The sequence below is a fragment of the Aedes aegypti genome, chromosome 3, assembly GCF_002204515.2.
Source record: "Aedes aegypti strain LVP_AGWG chromosome 3, AaegL5.0 Primary Assembly, whole genome shotgun sequence".
NCBI lineage: Eukaryota > Metazoa > Arthropoda > Insecta > Diptera > Culicidae > Aedes > Aedes aegypti.
The window spans coordinates 50246162-50266646 of record NC_035109.1 but is presented as its reverse complement, the minus strand read 5'-3'; the positions used below and the strand labels follow the sequence as shown (position 1 = coordinate 50266646).

The following is a 20485-nucleotide window of genomic DNA, read 5'->3' as shown; positions in this document are numbered from 1 at the left end:
TGAATATCAAAAGCTTGTTCTTAAGACAAAGTTTTGATTTTCTATTAATAAGGGGATAGATACATTTTACATATTAATTACATTTGGCTTGAATGCCCTCAATGTAATTTTTGAAAGTTAAATTCTTGTCTAGCATGAGCCCTAGATACTTAACTTCATCTGACCAATTTATTGGAACCCCTCTCATCGTGACAACATGTCTACTTGAAGGTTTCAAATAAAGAGCTTTTGGTTAATGTGGGAGTATTATTAGTTGAGTTTTGGAAGCATTAGGAGAAATCTTCCATTTTTGCAAGTATGAAGAAAAAATATCCAAACTCTTTTGCAATCGACTACAGATGACACGCAAGCTTCGTCCTTTGGCGGAGAGGCCTGTGTCATCCGCAAACAAAGATTTTTGACATCCCTGAGGTAACTCAGGTAAGTCAGATGTGAAAATATTGTATAATATTGGTCCCAAAATGCAGCCTTGGGGAACACCAGCTCTTACAGGAAGTCTTTCAGATCTGGAGTTCTGATAATTAACCTGAAGTGTACGATTTGACAGATAACTTTGAATTATTCTAACAATGTATGTTGGAAAATTAAAGTTTTTCAATTTTACAATCAAATCTTCATGCCAAACACTGTCGAATGCTTTTTCTATGTCTAGAAGAGCAAGACCAGTAGAGTAGCCTTCAGATTTGTTGGAACGGATTACACGTAAAAGTTGATGAGTGGTCGAATGTCCATGGCGAAATCCGAACTGTTCACGGGCAATAATTGAATTTTCGTTGATGTGGGCCATCATTCTGTTCAAAATAACCTTTTCAAAAAGTTTACTGATGGAGGAAAGCAAACTGATTGGACGATAGCTAGAAGCTTCTGCAAGATTTTTGTCTGGTTTTAAAATTGGAACAACCTTAGCATTTTTCCATTTGTCAGGAAAATATACTAATTGAAAACATTTGTTAAATATATCAACTAAAAATGATAAGCTACTTTCTGGAAGTTTCTTGATGAGGATGTAGAAAATTCCATCATCGCCAGGAGCTTTCATATTTTTGAATTTTCTAATAATAGTTCTCACTTCTTCCAAATCAGTCTCCCAGGCATTTTCGAAAACGTTCTCTTGATTGAGAATATTTTCGAACTCCTGTAACTTCATTTTCAATTGGACTAGTAAGTCCTAAATTAAAATTGTGCGCACTATCAAACTGCATAGCAAGTTTTTGAGCTTTTTCGCAATTAGTTAGTAATAATTTGTTTTACTCTTTCAATGCCGGTATTGGCTTCTAAGTTTTTTTCAAGATTTTTGATAGTTTCCAAAAGGGCTTAGAGCCAGGGTCCAATTGAGAAATCTTATTTTCAAAATTTTTGTTTCTTAAATCTGCAAAACGTTTCTTGATTTCTTTCTGCAAATCCTGCCATATAATTTTCATAGCAGGATCACGAGTGCTTTGAAATTGCCTTCTCCTCACGTTTTTAAGACGGATCAAGAGTTTAAGATCATCGTCTATAATCACGGATTCAAATTTTACTTCACATTTTGGAATTGCAATGTTCCTGGCTTCAACAATGGAATTTGTTAAAGTTTCAAGAGCATTGTCAATATCAATTTTAGTTTCTAAAGAAATATTAACATCAAGATTAGAGTCAACATACGTTTCATATATATTCCAGTCGGCTCGTAAATAATTGAAAGTGGAGCTGATAGGATTGAGAATCGCTTCATGCGATATTTGAAATGTAACAGGGACATGATCAGAATCAAAATCAGCATGAGTAACTAATTGGCTACAAAGATGACTAGAGTCGGTTAAGACCAAGTCAATCGTAGATGGATTTCTAGAAGAGGAAAAACATGTAGGGCTATCAGGGTATTGAATTGAGAAATATCCTGAAGAGCACTCAACAAATAAAATTCTGCCGTTGGAATTACTTTGAGAATTATTCCATGACCGATGTTTGGCATTAAAGTCACCAATGACAAAAAATTTTGACTTATTGCGAGTCAATTTTCGCAAGTCAGTTTGGAGCAAATTAACTTGCTGTCCAGAGCATTGAAAAGGCAAATAGGCAGCTATGAAAGTATATTTAACCCTCAAGAGCTGTGGCTAATATTTATGTGCTGGTTCGCATTGTGTTTGAATATCCGAGAAGATGTTGAAATAATTCCATCGTCAATTGCATAAATCAGAATCTATCTTAATTGTATTAGAGTCTAACTTGTTGTCGAAAGAAGTGAGTACAAATACAACTATAATCGTAACTAGATAAAAAAAGGATAAATACATAACAACAATAAAATAAACATACAATACATGGAAACCGGAACGGTGAGATACCATAGCCCACTTCCCCAAAAAGTTTTTGGCACTCATATTTGTCATATAATTTATACATTTTAGGATGGTGAACGCACTGGTCATCTGATATGCACCCTTCTATATTTGGTTGGCGGTACTTACGAATTTTACCGTCCTTAGAATTTAAGGCAATATGTGTACAGTCGAGAATGACCAAATATCTCCTTTTTGTGATTGTTTACGTTCTTTCTAATTCACCATCCTGCCACTGAAAACTAGTATAGCAGCTATTTGAACTGCTCCACTTTTCGGGGAAATGGCATTCGGGGAAACGGGTCATTCGGGGAACTGGAATTCGGGGAACCGACATTCGGGAAAGAGTAGCACAATCGTTTTAGACAAATCTGTCGGTGTGAATCGATAGAGGATTAGGCATCGCATAAATGTAAACAGCCAGACACGTAATTTGTTTTGGTAGGATGTAAGAGAAAATTTCTAAATCGCTCCATTGGCCTAGATATGCTCTGCAGCATGAGCATGGATGACCGCTTCGTTCCCGCACGTATATTGGAATTGGCTTGTTAAGGGTTATCCAGTTTCTTGCATATTCTGATTCTACGTTGAAATTTGAGCCAGAACCTAAAGTTTCATAATTTTCTGTGCCCTGGAAATATTTTTAAAACACGTTTGAATAATAAAAATAACACACGGGGGCGAAATTGATCAAAGCGAGATTAAGAATGAAAAATTTCCCTATCTACTAAATTTGGGTCTTCTGAACCTGAAAATGTTGTCAAAATTCTTACAACTCGAGAGTTTAACAGTTTTATTGCAATATTAAACCTTAAATCTACTTGCAAATCTGCCTAATACGCCTAAATGTAGGCAATTCCCTTGAAATAAGCACATTATTTGTGAATAAACGGTTTTATGAGCAACAACCTATACTTTCTATACTGTATGATATCTAAACTGAGTTCAGTAATTCATACTTAAGCTTATACAACATTTTAAATACTCAAAGTTGGCATGTAGGCATAGCACCGACATTTCCAACTGTATTTTTTACACCTTGCGTAGAAATATGCAAAACTGGACCTAAATTGAACTAAAATCAACATTAGACATCTATAATCTAGAATCCATAGAATGTCTGTGGTGCCAACGAAACCTTGAGAGGAAATGTTTTTTGGTATCGACCTGATCAAATTCACCCCAGTGATCAATTTGCCCCTGGATTTGGTACTGACTTCCAGAGCAGTCAACGGAGGTCGGATATGACATAAGTCTTCCAAATGTACACGAGCCGCATAAAATGAAGCTGCAGGCCGTACGATATGTGGCCCTCCTATATATTGAGGCTAACTAATTTACTAATTAATAATGGAATTTCGTAAGAATTATATTTCACACGGCATAACATTATAATATAATGTATAGCTATTTTAATATTTTTACCACATAATCGGTCGATCGACCGACATCGATCGTCGTGATCACTTATCATTACTTGCTCCTGCTCTTATGCTCACCGCATTACACTACAATAATGTTGTGCAATCATTCGCCTATCACCAGTAGTGTGGTGAATTTGCACACAGATCCCACCTCACAGCACCGTACTTTCACCACCGTAGATCGCCACAATCTCGTTTTTGCTGTCGGAGTTCGCCAGCCCCTGATGCCGAATGGGCGATCCATTTTTGTCGCTCTTCAATGCCGATTTCAGCGGTCGTTGATGATTCTGCTCATTCTCGACGTGATATTGTTCCAACTTTTCCACCAGGCTGCCGAATTCGAACGTTGGTTTGTCCAGGAGGTTTTCTGAAAATGAAGCATGAAATGAATCCAGAGGAATCGGATATTAAGTTAAGGATACACGTACCGTTACTATTGTAGTTGAGTCCCTCGGCAAACTCCTTGGCCGAGCAGTTGGGCGTTTCGACCGGCTCGGTATCGTTGAACATGGAAAAGTTGATCACGTAGCTTTGCTTTTCCTTGCTGAAACACAGAACCGGTTCGAATCGACGACCCCATAGGATCTCCGTGTTCAAATAGCTGGATCTAGCCTGCGTACTCTGGCCGGTAGACTCGATGGTTCCCTCCAGAACCACCACGATCTCAAATCTCTCGTGCAGCAGCTCGAATGGACTTAGCTCCCAGAGAGGCGAATCGCTGTTGATTCGATGCACCACGATCTGGGGCCAGATGAAGAACATATCCGATCCACATCCGTCCACGGATAGTGTCAGTTCTTTCTGGTACTGGGGCATGTTCTCACCTTCGCGGCTCATACGATCTCGGATCAACTGCGCCCGGATGTTGGCTCCGATGATGTGACTCTTGCGTAGATCCCCAACGCGGAACATCAGACACATCTCGCCGTCCCGCAAGGAGATCACGGCACACTTGGAGAACAGAAGTGTTTGTGATCGGCTTTTAGGGCGAGTCATCTTAGCAAATATGATACCAGCCAGAAGGGCTTGTATCATGACACCATGTATGGACTGAAGGCTCATAACGAACACAGCTTCAGGGCATTCCTCGGTGGTGGCGCGATTGCCATAACCGATAGTGTGCTGCGTTTCGAGTGAGAACAGGAAACACGAAGTGTACGAGTAGATATTGGTGACACAAGGCTTCCATCCCGTTGCTTCCTGATTGTGAGGGAGGTTTTCCTCGTCCAAATCACCATGTACCATGCAGATGAACCAGTAGAGTAGAGCGAAAAACAGCCACGAGCCCATGAATCCCAAGGCGAACACCATCAACGTGTAGCGCCACCTGGCGTCGACTAGGGTGGTGAATAGGTCCACCAGGAAGCGCAGGTGACGATTAGAACCGGTGACGGAAGCTATGTTGCACGATCCATTCTTGAACACCGCTCGCTTGTGGGCTCGGTTGACGAATACGCTTGGTCGGCAGCCTTTCAATCTGTGAGGTGGGATAAGAATATAAGATAGAATGTTAATCATTGCTTCATTGTCAATGCTCAGGAAATGAGCATAAGAATTGATGACCGTATAACTAGGATAGGTTTAGGTACTCATATGGACGCAATATGTTACCGGAATAGATCAAAATAAGATTTTAACCGTGTTTTTTAAACGTAGGCGTGACTTGTTGATGTGAGTTACTAGTTTGAAGTCATGCAAATAAGATAAATTAAACGGTTACATCGACTAAACACTCCAGAAAATTGTTCCTAGCATTCGCCATAAAAGTGTACCAACTATGGACTATCGATTTTTTGCACGAAATGAACTCAAATACCATTCAGAACGGTCGGAAAACCAACGCTAATTAGTTATGAAGATTTTTTTTCCAGAAATGTTGTGTTAAATTGAAATTATTTCTGTTTATCGCAGTTTAACCATGGAAGCAAATACATTTTTAAAAGGAGTCGAAATGTAGTGAAAACTCAAAATATGTTACATAACACTATTAATGAGCACACCTTGCCATCCCAATTCGCGATTTTGGGAAACAAAATCGAAAATTCAAAAAACGAATCTTAAACGTATGTGTTCGAGAATAACAAAAACGCCGATTCTTTTTGTGTGCAATATTCCCTTTTGTTTACTTTTATGGTAGTTTACTCTATATAAATGATAAGATGATCAGTTAGGGGTTTATGAAAGGAGAAATAATAGCATACTTAGTCCGTTAATCATACTCGCCGACGTACGGCAAGAATAACGGTTTAATACTGGTGCCTGGGATTGCTATAGAGATATAGTTTAATCTTTAGGTTACTGTAATCTGTCAAACAATTCACTTTCTAACCTACAATACAATTTCTCTCAACCAAACCATCAGCAAACCACAGTATCCTCAATTACTACTGAACTACAACCGATTTCATAGTTCACTATTTGTACTTATTACACAGTATTGTTAAATTTAGTAATTTGAAGAATCATAAAGTAAATATTGGCAATTTATTCCATAGACCATTTAGGCACGTGCACTATAGCTATGACTTTCGCTACATTCTATTGTCGCCTTCGTGTGGTATATATAGGCTCCGTTCTCTCCGTTTCGCATAAGCGATTCATTGTTTGCAGGGTTGCCAAACGTGGAGCTGTGTCGCCAACAGTATGATTGAAGAATCCTTGTAATTCTGCACAATTTTTTAAAATAATGACAGAACAAAAAATGTGAACAAACCGCCTTCAAAGTATCGCCATAATTGGGCTCTCATACACTCTTTTTACTAGTTATCGCCATCAGTGCCGAAGATTGCGGTTGGCCACTGCTTTTCGAGGGCAGCCAAGACCTCCGCTGTATCGGTGATTATTCATCTAGATTTTTACACTTGAAAGTTGCTTCTGCAGTCAGGGATCTCACATCAGCCTCGTCGCCATGGACCTGCAATCCTTCGGCTTTGCATTTTTCTTTAAAACTAGGATTATTGCACCAATCCTTATGCTCTTCGCCTTATGCTCCGCACATCTGCACCCAATGGCAATAACTTCTCGCCTTCAAAACCTTGGCGTATTTCGCCTCCGTTTTGGTAACGTGGGCCTCGCCTAAGTTCCTACGTTTTACTGTCTTCGGTTTAGGATTCTCCTTGGATTTCCGGTTTTCTGCTTACTTTTTTCTTTCCAATTCGTATCCAGGGGTTACTATTGCTAAGCGCCAGTGTTTCCTATGAAAGCTCTGCCTGGTTCTGGTGACTCTTTTTTTCTTGGCTTTCTTGACCGTCGACATGGTGTTGGCCTCTCCGCTATTGACATGTCCTCTTGTTCGCGGAGTTTGGCTCGTGCCAGCGTTTCCCCCTGGAGGACAGCCGCGTAAAACACTTTCCCCTTAGAGCGGTTCCATTTGAGTTCGAATGTCGGTTTACTTTTGTATTTTTTTATTTGGATGAAATTTTGCACATGCTTTCTTTATGCCCAAAAATGCCTTTTTGCATCATCGGCTCGCCATTTTGACTCTAGCCTTACTTTTGAGAAGGGCCTAAGAAAAAAATCCTTAATAATTTTCAAAAAATTATAACTTAGAAACGGTTTGTCCGATCAGTTTGGTGCCTTCCGCAAAGTTTTAGGTTATTGTTGGGACTATCTGGAAAAAAATAAACACTGTAAAAAAAAAATGTTGTAATTTTTTATATATCGAAAATAAAGCTTAAAAATCAATTTTCTCAAAAATCATATTTTTGATTTTTTTTTTTATTTTTTTATATGTTAAAGTAGACAAAAAATGAAGGTTTTTGCACAGTGAGTCAAGATGGAGAAATCATGGACAAAAAAGTTATGATTTTTTGAAAATAGGTGAATTTTTGAAAATGGTCATAATAAACTTATTAAATATTTTTAAACTCGATTTTATGAAAGTACGCAAAATTTACAACAAAAAAGGCATACCGAAAAATCAGGCTAACTTTTACCGTTTTAAAGATACAGCGATTTGAATACAAAATTATGATATAATTTTCAATTTTCGGTCATTATAATATAACTTAGAAATGGTTTTTCCGATCAGTTTGGAGTCTTCCGCAAAGTTTTAGGTTATTGTTGGGACTATCTGGAAAAAAAATATACACTGTAAAAAAAAAAAAAATGTTGTAATATTTTATACATCAAAAATAAAGCTTAAAAATCAATTTTCTCAAAAATCGTATTTGTGACTTTTTTTTTTATTTTTTATATGTTAAAGTAGACAAAAAATGAAGTCTTTTGCACAGTGGGTCAAGATGGAGAAATCATGGACAAAAAAGTTGATTTTTAAGCTTTATTTTCGATATATAAAAAATTACAACATTTTTTTACAGTGTTTATTTTTTTCCAGATAGTCCCAACAATAACCTAAAACTTTGCGGAAGGCACCAAACTGATCGGACAAACCGTTTCTAAGTTATAATTTTTTGAAAATTATTAAGGATTTTTTTCTTAGGCCCTTCTCGAAAGTAAGGCTAGAGTCAAAATAACGAGCCGATGATGCAAAAAGGCATTTTTGGGCATAAGCATGTGCAAAATTTCATCCAAATCAAAAAATACTAAAATGAAATTTGGGAAAAAAGTCGTCATTTTCTGTGTAACCGCTCCTTAGAAACCATGCGTCTTTTCGCCACGTATTCATCCTCGAAAGGTCCCATCTTTCGCATTGCGTTTTGAATAATATCATCTGATATATTCGCGTTGACTGTGAATGAAAATACTTCAGCCTGACACGACTTAGTGTATTTTTGCCTTTCTCATAATCCTGCTTTGCAGTTAGGACTGATTGTCGCATTTTCAGCAGACTTGTTTCCAAGTCCTTGCTGATATTGCTTTTACTCTTAACAAACTCGATGATCACATCGAGTTGCTCAGCAGCCACCTGCATTTTCTGGAGGTACTCCCTATTGCGATCCCCGGCACTGTTGCACTGGAGCGGCCAGTGCCTGCTGCCATCACAGTATCTAGGCTTTTGCACACACTGTTTCCACTCAAGTTGATGTTGGTCACCTCCTTTCTTGCGAACCTTAGCCGGTCACTGATGGGTCCAAAAGCCTCTCCTTCACATTCCGCAGGTTATTTGTTTTGATGGATCATCTCTTATGGGTCCCCCTAAGAACCGTTCCCCCTAAGATCCATCTCCGCTGGAATAGTCGCCTTTGGGATCCCATCCCGACCAACCAGTCCTCCGATTTCTTTATAGATCTTTGTCCAACGATGGCGATCGCCAAAGATTCAAAACGGATCGGTATCGATCGCTATCGAAACTCGCTGACTGGTTGACCGGGATGGTTAGCTATGCAAGCAGGGAGGCTTTGCTAGGGTTGACATAGTCCTTAAATCATAGCCGAATCGGCGCAAGTCATATTATGGCATCTTAGCCTAGTCCCGTTCAGTTGGAACAACCAGGCGTCGAATTTGGAACGTACTCTAAGGCCTGCTACGGTTTTACGGGACAGGGCAGCCCAAGGTATCTATAAGGGAGGTAATGCAATGTGTCAAATTGCTGAATCCGCCATATTGCAAAAGCTTTTGACACCTGGCCACTTTGTTTTCATGGAATAGCCCCAGCATGCCATGAAATCACTTCAACTTTTTCCTCTCTCCAGTTTGTTTTGTTGGGTGCGTTGTGTGTACAGAAACATCATGAGACGACCTTGAAAAACAACCCTGAGGTCGAGTCACAGGCTTTCTAGAATCATATCGTCATCTCATTGGATTTCGACCCCTTTTAATTTCGGTTGAATAGAACACAAACACTTTAATTTCTATTAAACTCCTTTTCACTTCCCTTTTTTATTTATTTTCAACGACATCCATCACTTACATAATCTTTTTCTAAACTAAACCACTATATTGCCTGCGTCATTCGTTCTGCTGTTCTAATGGCTCTCTTCACCCGTTTCATATTTTATCTTATTTCACCTACCAAGCAATAGGTGCACGTCCGTTCAGGGTCCATTGAGAGTGATTCCCGAAAGCCGATAATAAAAGCCCTACAATGGATAACACAAGAAAAGCAAGTGTATGTAGCACAAACCATTTGCAACAAGGTGAATATTAATCTCAATACCTGAATGACGTATTTCCCCCGGATATCAAACATCCGTGTACGGAATCTTTCAGAGTAGTAACTAAAACTAGCGTTAAACACCACGGTGTTTGGTGTTCACAGCCGTATTTCCGAAATCGGCACAAAATGATGGCATCTGGAATAAAACCGTTTTTTATATTCAATGAAACATAGGAATTTCATCCCACTTACCTTCCCAAGTCATACGCAACAATTTTCAATAACATAAACATCTCTATAGATACGTTGGAAACTCTTGGAGGGCAAAATACACAAACATATCGACCAGCCCACCGACTCGCCAGCTGTCACTTTTTACCCCCTCTCGGTTCACCACTCCCCGCTTCCAGTGACTGATTAGATTGCTGTATCTGTACTTTTAAATACCTTGGGGCAGCCTGCGCCATCGTTAGACTGGCCAGAAGTGGGAGGAAAATTTAAAATCCTTGACATGATGTTGTAACGGGCGAACAACTAAATCACGACAACATGGCTTCCCAAGACAGTCCAACGAAAGATATCTCGACGTGGGTGGATGGCACAGACACTGCACACGAAATATAACACAAAGTTTTTTCAAACTGCAAGAAAACTCCAGCTTGTCAACGACAATCAAGGCAGACTTGATGAAAATTGCTAGTTTTCTCTTGTACCTTCGATCATTTCGGACAAACATGAGAAAAGGGTTATACTTTTCTATGCATTTAATTTTAGTTTTAATTGGAAAAAGTAAAATGATGCGTATTTGAATAGTTTATTACGGTTGTTAAGAAAATTTTCCGTTTTGCGGTAGCCGCCGAGTTCTACCGCAACTGTCAAAGTTCTACCGCAGGCTTCGAAATCATTCTATCATTGAAGCAAACCATTCAATCATAGTATGCTTGAAAGAGAAAGCGCTATGAAAAACACCATCAAACAACAATCATCAAGACGGTATCCAAGGTATCATTGAAACCTACTGATGCTTTACCAGTACAAATCAGTGATGTGACAGCTGCGGTAGCTTTCCATTGAGCCGTAAAACGGAAAGTTTTCTCTGAAATCGCAATATATTCAATCAGAATATAAGGTGCTATGGTGACATTTCTTTTGAAAAAACATGAATAGCTTCTCAATCGATTAGTGTCACCTACACACTTCGTTGGCACATCTTTGTTTTATGCTGTGCCTTCAGAGCGCCAAAGTGCGCCAAGTGCGCCAAGCTGACTATTATCTAAGACAAGACGTGTCAGGTCAAAGTACAAAAATGAAACCAATTGCCTGTCAAAAAAGACCACTTCTCATTGGTCGTTTTGGCAAAGGCCTACTTTCACATCGTTGAGTTGGATTGCAACAGGGCACTTTGGTGTTGGCTTGGCCGTGTGTTGCTAGTTTATAAATTAGAGTTTTTATTAAAAGTTTGGAAATTTTTCATGAAATATTTTTGTTACAAATCCATTTGTATTCGATCGTAAGTTTCTCGCACGTGCTCTTACAATGCTAAAATAATTTAAAATAATGACTGAAAGCAATATAATGGAAATTGTGTCAATTTTCTCTAAAATATCGCTCGCTTTGTGTATAAAACTGATCTTTAACCCTCTAATACCCAACCCCGCCTTTAGACGGGGTGCACTTTGGAATTTTGTGTATTTTTTCGTAGCTCGGAAATCAAAATGATTTTATTTTTGGTTTATACCTTGACTCATAACACGCATATAAGAAAAGTTTTTTATGACTTTTGAAACATTTTTGTATTTTTAGAAATTGTTTGAAAAATTGAATTCTTATATAACGTACAAATGCCTGGGCTTCATTCAACGTGTAATATGAAAAATCGTACCTTTTATATTTTTCTACGATTAACCTCTCACAAAAGAAGAGCCTGGTGGTATAAAAAAAAAAATCAAACCTGTTTTCCATTAGTAACACGGAAAATAAAATACGCTTCGAAAAAAAATTAAAAATTTTATATGTTTAAAAATACCGTAACAATTTACATTTTTATTATTGCCAAAAATCAATAACTAGAAAAGGCTTCAAGAAAAAATGAAAAAGCTAGGATGTTTGAAAATAAAAATTATAAAAATCAAAAACCAAGATTTAAAAATTTGCGAATAAAAATAAATAAATGCCCAAAACGTGTTTAGAACGATTTAAGATAACGAAAAATAATACTTAAATCGAAAATAAAAATCTGGGTATTAGAGGGTTAAATAAGCAAACATTCTCTGTTGCATTGTATGAATGAAGCGTGCAAGAAACGAGAAAATTATGAGTCTTGATATTTAAATTTGATCACAAGGTTCTCCGGATCCGAGGAAAGCAGCAGAATCCTGTTAGGGAAGTGGTGGTGGGCCTTAATTTGAAATATATGAATCCGATTTTCCTGTTTTTAAGACGTATCAATATCCAAGTTTGCTTGTCGTGTGCTCCATGCCTTTGTTTTTCCTCTTCAAATTGCCCTCTACTAGTCGTGTCTCCCACAATCCGTTTCTGTTTAGTTTCGTTACAGATCATCAACTTAGTAGTCTAAGTAGCTTAAGTATCATTATAAGATTTGAAATCCCGTAAAATCCTTCCCTTTCCTGTTATATAAATATATTCCCTAATCTCGAAACTTCCCCCAACTAACATATTTTGTTAAATTAAATACAAATTATAAATGTTATGCCTGTTATGCCCTACGACGCCCGAGCCTGCCAAATAAACGAGATAAGTAAAAAAAATAAATTATCCAGGCATTGCCTGCCAGTAGCGTTTAATATGATTTACATTTTATTTAGTCTTGTTTTCTAATGTTCTTTTTTCATTCAGTTATTTCAAAAAGCCGTTATTGTTTCAATATTTTCTTTGAAAGGTCTATATCAGCACCTGAAATTCGAATTTGACCTATTTTTCATAATAACCCCTACAAAATGAAACAAGATTTCATAGAAAAACTTTTCACTGTGATTCGCTCAAATAGCGGACCTCAAGATCATCCCACACTCCTGCAAGCTCTCGATCGTTTTCGATCGATAGTTTTGGAAATTTTGGAAATAATTAGTACGGAAACAAAATGCGGAGACTGCCCAGATAGAGAAAGATATATTATTACCACAACTTTTCAGCGCAAAATCAACATGTAGGGAGTCGATGCCGGTTATGGACCCTTTGCGTATTATGGACCCCCTACAGAAAAACATAAAATTAACACTCAAAGCAACTTTATTCCTATGAAAATCCACCGGGGGAACTTCGATTACATTGTTAGTCAACAGTTTCAGGCAAAATATTTGGTTTGAGACGCATAAATACAGATATTTGAACAGTTTTGTAAATGAAACCACACAAGAGGGTCCATAATACGCATTTCCAGGTGGGTCCATAATAGGCTCGTCGGCAGCGAGCCGGATTACATGGGAATCAAATGGAGGGTCCATAATACGCAACGTCAAATTTGTAAACAATCCTATTATGGACCCCGGGAGGGTCCATAATAGGCATTCGAACAACAGTTTTTCAAATGCATATTTCGCTGGAAAAATCGAATGATTTTGTATGTTTCATAGACGTACTGTGAAGTAAAGACATTGAATTTGTTGTTAGACTCCACAAAACGTATATGCGTCTGCGATATCATTGCGGAAATGCGTCTAGAATGAATTTCAGCTACTAAGGGGTCCATTACTAGCATAGAAACCCTATTAATATCAGATGAAATTTTATCAGATAATGAAAGCGAAGATGAGTTTGATGAAAGTGTAGTGGAAAATCAGCGACCAAGCGCGGAATTCGTTCACAGTTTTCGGAAATTGGAAATCATACCTATCATATCGAGAATAAAGACAATTCGGATACCAACACTTTCATAACTGATTAACCACACGGTGGTTAAGTCAAAGCAAAAGCAAATAAGGGAGATACAGAAACAAAAAATAGCGAAGAGGAAGAAAATGAATTTAAACAATGATAAAGGTCAACTTCATCGGGCCAACACGCATACTCGCCGATGTGCTGAAGGTTTCAGAATCGTAGCGTTGCAATGGTGCAAACGCTTAGAGGCGACCATACCATCTACCAGATCTGCAGCAACACACACGAGTTGGAAACAGATTTTATAGTGATGGGTGATATGCATAGGCGCGTGACCGCGTAGTGGCCGATCAATCGATTGGACATTTCTTCGCCCACCAGCTGACGAACGAAAACGGCTTTTGACTGATAGATTTTGTCACCTCCAAGAATATGACCATTCGTAGCACCTGTTTCCAGCACAGCCTCCCATATCAATACACCTGAAGATCACCTCATTAGACAAATCCGCCTATTGCGGGACAAAAAGCGCCGCCTGGAACAGGTGGAATGCCAAGAGATGGAGTTGTTGTACCGTTCTCAAGAAACGCGGAAGTTCTATCAGAAGCTCAACGCATTCCGCAAAGGCTTCGTGTCGCGAGCTGAAATGTGCCGGGTAAGGATGGGAGCATCTTCACTAACGGACGAGGTGATCGAAAGGTGGAAGCAGCACTACGATGAACACCTGAATGGCACTGAGAACAGAGGCACAGAAGGTCAGGACAACGAAGGCGATGGCTACGTCAGCACAGCGGTCAGTGGACACCAACCAGCTCCCACGATGGGGGAAGTTAAGGATTCCATTCAATAGCTCAATAACAACAAGGCCGCTGGCAAGGATGGTATCGGAGCCGAACTCATCAAGATGGGCCCGGACAGGTTGGCCGCTTGTCCGCATCGGCTGATAGTCAGAATCTGGGAAACGAAACAACTACTGGAGGAGTGGAAGCAAGGCGTTATATGCCCTATCTACAAAAAGGGCGACAAACTGGAGTGTGAAAACTATCGTGCAATCACCATCCTAAACGCCGCCTACAAAGTGCTATCCCAGATTCTCTTCCGTCGTCTATCGCCTATAGCAAACGAGTTCGTGGAAAGTTATCAAGCAGGTTTCATCGACGGCCGCTCGACAACGGACCAGATCTTTTCCGTGCGATAAATCCTCCAGAAATGCCGTGAGTACCAGGTCCCTACGCACCATTTGTTCATCGATTTCAAGGCGGCATACGATAGTATCAACCGCGTAGAGCTATGGAAAATCATGGACGAGAACAGCTTTCCCGGGAAGCTCACAAGATTGATCAGAGCAACGATGGACGGTGTGCAAAACTGCGTGAAGATCTCGGGCGAACACTCCAGTTCGTTCGAGTCTCGGCGGGGATTACGACAGGGCGATGGACTTTCGTGCCTGCTGTTCAATATTGCGCTTGAAGGTGTCATGTGGAGAGCCGGACTTAACAGTCGAGGCACGATTTTCACGAGATCCGGACAATTTGTTTGCTTCGCGGACGACATGGATATTATTGGGAGAAAATTTGAAACGGTGGCAGATTCGTTCACCCGCCTAAAACGCGAAGCAACAAGAGTTGGGCTAATGGTGAATGCGTCGAAAACAAAGTACATGCTGGTTGACGGAACTGAGCGCGACAGGACCCGCCTAGGAAGCAGTGTTACGATAGACGGAGATACCTTCGAGGTGAAGGACGAGTTCGTTTACCTCGGATCCTTGTTGACGGCTGACAACAATGTTAGTCGGGAAATACGAAGGCGTATGATCAGCGGAAGTCGTGCCTACTATGGGCTCCAGAAGAAACTGCGGTCAAGAAAGATTCACCCCCGCACCAAATGCACGATGTACAAAACGCTCATAAGACCGGTAGTCCTCTATGGGCATGAGGCGTGGACTATGCTCGAGGAGGACTTGCAAGCTCTTGGGGTTTTCGAACGCCGAGTGCTAAGGACGATCTTCGGCGGCGTGCAGGAGAACGGCGTGTGGCGGCGAAGGATGAACCACGAGCTCGCTCAACTCTACGGCGAACCCAGTATCGTGAAGGTAGCTAAAGCTGGAAGGATACGCTGGGCAGGGCATGTTGCAAGAATGGCGGACAGCAACCCTGTAAAGATGGTGTTCGCTACGAATCCGGTCGGAACAAGAAGGCGTGGGGCGCAGCGAGCTAGGTGGATATACCAGGTGCACCAGGACCTGGAGAGCGTGGGTCACAGTCGAGTATGGAGAGAAGCAGCCATGAACTGGCGAATTATTGTTGGCGAGGCTTTATCAAGATATTTGATGTAAAGCCAAATAAGTAAGTAAGTAAGTAGATACCCTAGGTACAATATTGTTCATTACTAAACAAGCTGTTAAGCTGATCCGACGTGTTTTTTTGTCTCTTCCCTTCTTCTTTTTCTTCTTCTTGGCATTAACGTCCTCACTGGGACAGAGCCTGCTTCTAAGCTTAGTGTTCTTATGAGCACTTCCACAGTTATTAACTGAGAGCGTTCTTCGAAAAATTGCCATTTTAGCATTCGTATAGCGTGTGGCAGGTATGATGATACTCTATGCCCAGGGAAGTTTAGGAAATTTCCATTACGAAAAGATTCTGGGCCGACCGGGAATCGAACCCAGACAGCTTCAGCATGGCTTTGCTTTGTAGCCGCGGACTCTAACCACTCGGCTAAGGCTTGTCTATAAAAGCCCAATAGTTTATAGTTTACAATACTAATGTTGAAATCTAATTGTCTTAAAGATATGAACTAACTTTGACCATGCAAGTGAATGATTGTTAATTTCCAAGATATTGTTCCATCAAAGTGAACCAAATCACTAAACGATGTTCTTTGGTTTAGTCAGAGTGGACCGAATACACTTTGTCGGTCACAAAATCGTTCTATTAGAGATTTGGATTATGTTTTCTATGATTTTCACTTCACATTATATTGTTTGAAAAGATGTGACGCTTGGGCTGGACACTCGTACAGATCTGGACACCTGTAGATGTTCTTCTTACGGGTATCATGAAGATGTCGACAACTGAAAATAATTGCCGATTGTTTGGATACTAGTAGTAGTGGTAAAAAAAGTTGAAATTTAGCGTGACAAAATTTGTGTACCATCCTTAATAATTCTTGAACTAAAATAGCTCTGATCGTATTGATATCTGTTCTATGGTTTGGAATACGAGGACCTGTTTAATCATCAATTGGGATTGGCAATATCTGCAATTAATCCAAAGAAAGGCAGGGTACGCGAAGTTATCTGATTCAATAACAAACCAAAATTTGGCCTCATCATAAGGGCAGTATACTGCAAAAATACATCTCAAATTGAATCAGGAACACGTTAATTTTTTGGAACTGGAAATTCACTGCAATTGATTTGATTAAGTAATACTGTTTAGTTAGAGGCCCGGCTTGATTTGTCTCGCAAGAGATGACGAAAGTACATAACTTTCATCAAGCAACAGAGGCAATACCATCTGGAACACAGCATTAACAAGCCATTATTTCGTTGCCTAAATAGGCCCTATCTATGCTTAACTAGAACCGGTTCACGCCAGCCTCCCACACAAGATAATCCCAGTGTCATCAAGCCTTCTGCAAAAACAATGCCTTTAACGACGACAATGACGACGAATACGACGTAAATATACGATGCACAATCTGAAGTGCTCTCCGTTCGTAGAACGTGACACTTGATGACGACGATGGCCACACGCTTACGAAACCGCCATCTTCAACTCATAAATCAAAAAATCCACACATGATGCTACTGCTACTGTTGCTCCAGAAGTCTTACCTCCTGGCGGGCGATCGGGCCGGAGAGTTCGATCCCTTGCCCAGCCCTCCACTGCTCGGCACCGGACTCAGCTGTTCCGATCTGGCACTGTTCAGCAGCTGTTTGGTTTCCTCCAAGGTTTGCTGCTGGTGCTGTTGGGCTGCATCCGAGGCCGCCTCGATATCGATCCGCGGCAGGTTCAAATTCCTGCACCGATTGGCGTACATTACTGGGCGACTTCAAGAAACTGCGCGCGTGTCGGAAACTCAAGTTGAACTGATGGTGGTCATCATCTTCTAGGCCGCACACCCGACTCATAGTTGGTATGGAAAGAGGTACGTTTCCGTTTGAGTGAGCGCTAATCAGCACAGCCAATGGTTCCTCCGCCTGAAGTGTGTTTGCGCTCCGGATTAACGTGGTCAAATAAACATTGCGCGCGAGAGATGTCTAGATTAGCGGCGGCTTCAAGTTCAAGCAATTGTTGGATGTTCTTCGCCTCTCGTTTCCACTCGTCTCACTTGATTTTCATCTGTCACTCAACTTCACGGTGTCGTATAAGCTTTGTTTCGTGAACTTGTGCGATGTGATAAAGACAGTGAAAGCTCTCGCCGTTACGCGCGTGGCGAGAGTTTTCGCTGAGTTTTTCAATGGTGCGAATGAACTACTCTTATCGCTTGTAGTTTCTTTACAGATAAATAGACATGACAACACTATTCAAACACCTTTTTCTAAACTGTTGTTTTAACACAAAGTCTCTTTAAGTTTTAATTTTAGATGATGATGTACGTGCTTTTGATCGTTCGAGTTATTAATGATTAACATAGTTATAGTGCAAAGTATGTTTGTCTGTGATTTCATCACCGTATCTATCATTGTTGACCAAAGCGCGGTCAATCAAACGAGAACACATACGACAAACCTCGTATCACGAATATCCAGTGAAGAACTTGTGAAATGGTCGTCAGTTGAGGACGTCACGTCATTACCTTTCGATGAATTCTTGCTCCTGTCTGGAAGGGGATGCTCACATTCAACCTGGAAGGTATGCGGTGGTAAAAAGAATCGGAAAATTATATGTAATGGTGTGTTCGGGATTGTTTGCTTATTTTTATTAATCAAAACTGCATCAATCAGAATACTACCAGGTAGTGGGAAAGGGCAGAAGAGACCGTTAAACAAATTATTTCGAAAACAAGTTATTTTTTTCCAAATTTTAGGGAATATTAAATTAGGCGGTAGGCGAATCATAGTGGGCACATCAAGCATGTTGCATAGCGCTTTCTATTAAGGGGTAATTAGTTTCGTTTTGGTAGCATTTTTGTTGATTTTGCAGATTGCAACTTCAAAGTGATAAAACTCAGTCATCATAAGTAATATTGATTCCACTACTTGCGCTTACATGCAGAAAGTATGCTGATATTTTTCCAGCTATGTCAGTGCAAAACCAAGTGGTTTTCTGAAATTTGCAGTTGTGAGACAGATTGGTCACAATCTGAGAGAGAGGAGACAGCTCACTGACAGTTGGCATGTTTTCTGGCCTTCTTTGACTTCTTTTTTAAATTCTTGAGTTGTACACAACGGTCAGATGAACTTATTTTGGTCAATATCACATTCAGTTTTTGTTGTTCACTATGAATAAGGGTATGCATATAAAAAATCAAATCAGTTTGCACGCACAACTATATTTATTTATTCATTTTTTTTTAAATGTGAAATTTTCGAAAATCACCTAGGAATTTCAATTACGTTTACTTGAATTCTGACGGTTTTTCACGTTCAGCCCTTCGAATGTGTGGTTTTCCAGTGACAGTTGGTGACAGGTTCCCTTGAATTTTGGGAGCTCGCAACCTAAGCCACCTGTCTCCACTCTCTCAGGTCACAATCATCGATATCCAGCACAAATTTCAATGACGACCTACTTCGCCTTAATGGAAAGTATTCAACAGAAAAGTAATCGTCTATCTCGATGCCTGGAAAATTTCTTGCAAGAAATGATCAACAAAAACATTTTTTTTTATCTCAGTTAAAAAGAATTGTCAATTCAAATGGAGTTTACTGCAAAAAATTTCTTGCGCAGAAATTTTTACTTTTCTTGAGCGGAACAGCATACCTAGCTTAAGAGTGAAATGGTTAATGTTGATAATTACATCAAATTGAGCAATCACTTCGATGCTTAAGACAAATTTTCTGTACATCAAATCGCAGCAGCCTCTGGCCCAGGCTCTTCGATTGTGAAGAAACAAAGGATGCCGCCAATCCTGGTCTTCTTCTTGGCATGATGTCCTCACTGGGACAGAGCCTGCTTCTCAGCTTAGTGTTCTTATGAGCACTTTCACACTTATTAACTGAGAGTTTTCTTTGCCAAAGTTGCCATTTTCGCATTCGTATATCGTGTGGCAGGTACGATATACTCTATGCCCAGAGAAGTCAAGGTAATTTCCACGAAAAGATCGTGGACCGACCGGGATTCGAACCCAGACACCTTCAGCATGGCTGTGCTTTGTAGCTGCGGACTCTAACCACTCGGCTAAGGAAGGATGTTGAATAAGAAAAAAAACTCAGCAATCACAGAGAAAGAAGATCGTCTCCGCAAGTCTCGTCTCAGCTTAAGGCTAAGTAGCCCGTCATTCGTTTTGGCAACAATGATGACTTTTCAGCTTGCTGATACTTTTTCAGCTGTGTCAGTGCAATCCCAACTGATTTTCTATGATTCGAAATCGTGAGATGAATTAGCAACAATCATCAACGACGCGAACAAATTTCAATGACGGCCTACTTCGCCTTAACGGATTTCATTTTTTTTTGTCACTACACTCGCACATATATCTTGTATCCAAAGGAGTTCGGCCATTTGGCCGAATGCCGTTGGGCCGAATGCTGTTTAGCCAAATTACGAACAAAAAAAATCATATTGCTTCAACGCTGATGAGTGGGATTCATAAGTGTGCCCCAATAACTGATCAGCTAATTAATTTGTTGATGTGGCCGAAGATCATGTTTGTCGCTATATTAGTTTTCTAAAAGAATAGTTATAGATTCAGGAGGAAGTTGTGTACTCGCGTCAAGACTCTAAGCTGATGATAGGTTTTTT

General features: G+C 40.0%; 1 protein-coding gene across 1 annotated transcript; it reads right to left on the bottom strand.

Annotated features, from left to right (window-relative positions):
• Window positions 1-3669: 3669 nt before the first annotated feature.
• On the bottom strand, window positions 3670-17980 carry LOC5571228 (G protein-activated inward rectifier potassium channel 3). The gene is made up of 3 exons (XM_001653478.2): window positions 17416-17980; window positions 4174-5222; window positions 3670-4112 (listed from the first exon to the last, which is right to left on the bottom strand). The coding sequence occupies exons 1-3, from the start codon at window positions 17619-17621 to the stop codon at window positions 3898-3900; spliced, it is 1470 nt and encodes a 489-aa protein (XP_001653528.1). The 5' UTR covers window positions 17622-17980; the 3' UTR covers window positions 3670-3897.
• Between the last annotated feature and the right edge of the window lie 2505 nt (window positions 17981-20485).

Excerpts from the sequence above, each read along its gene's own strand:
- LOC5571228 (XM_001653478.2), bottom strand. The coding sequence starts at position 17,621 with ATGTACGCCAATCGGTGCAGGAATTTGAACCTGCCGCGGATCGATATC. Across the intron at positions 5,223-17,415 it reads GCCCGATCGCCCGCCAGGAG|ATTGAAAGGCTGCCGACCAA; the intron begins GTAAGACTTCTG and ends CCCACCTCACAG. Across the intron at positions 4,113-4,173 it reads ACTCAACTACAATAGTAACG|AAAACCTCCTGGACAAACCA; the intron begins GTACGTGTATCC and ends CTTCATTTTCAG.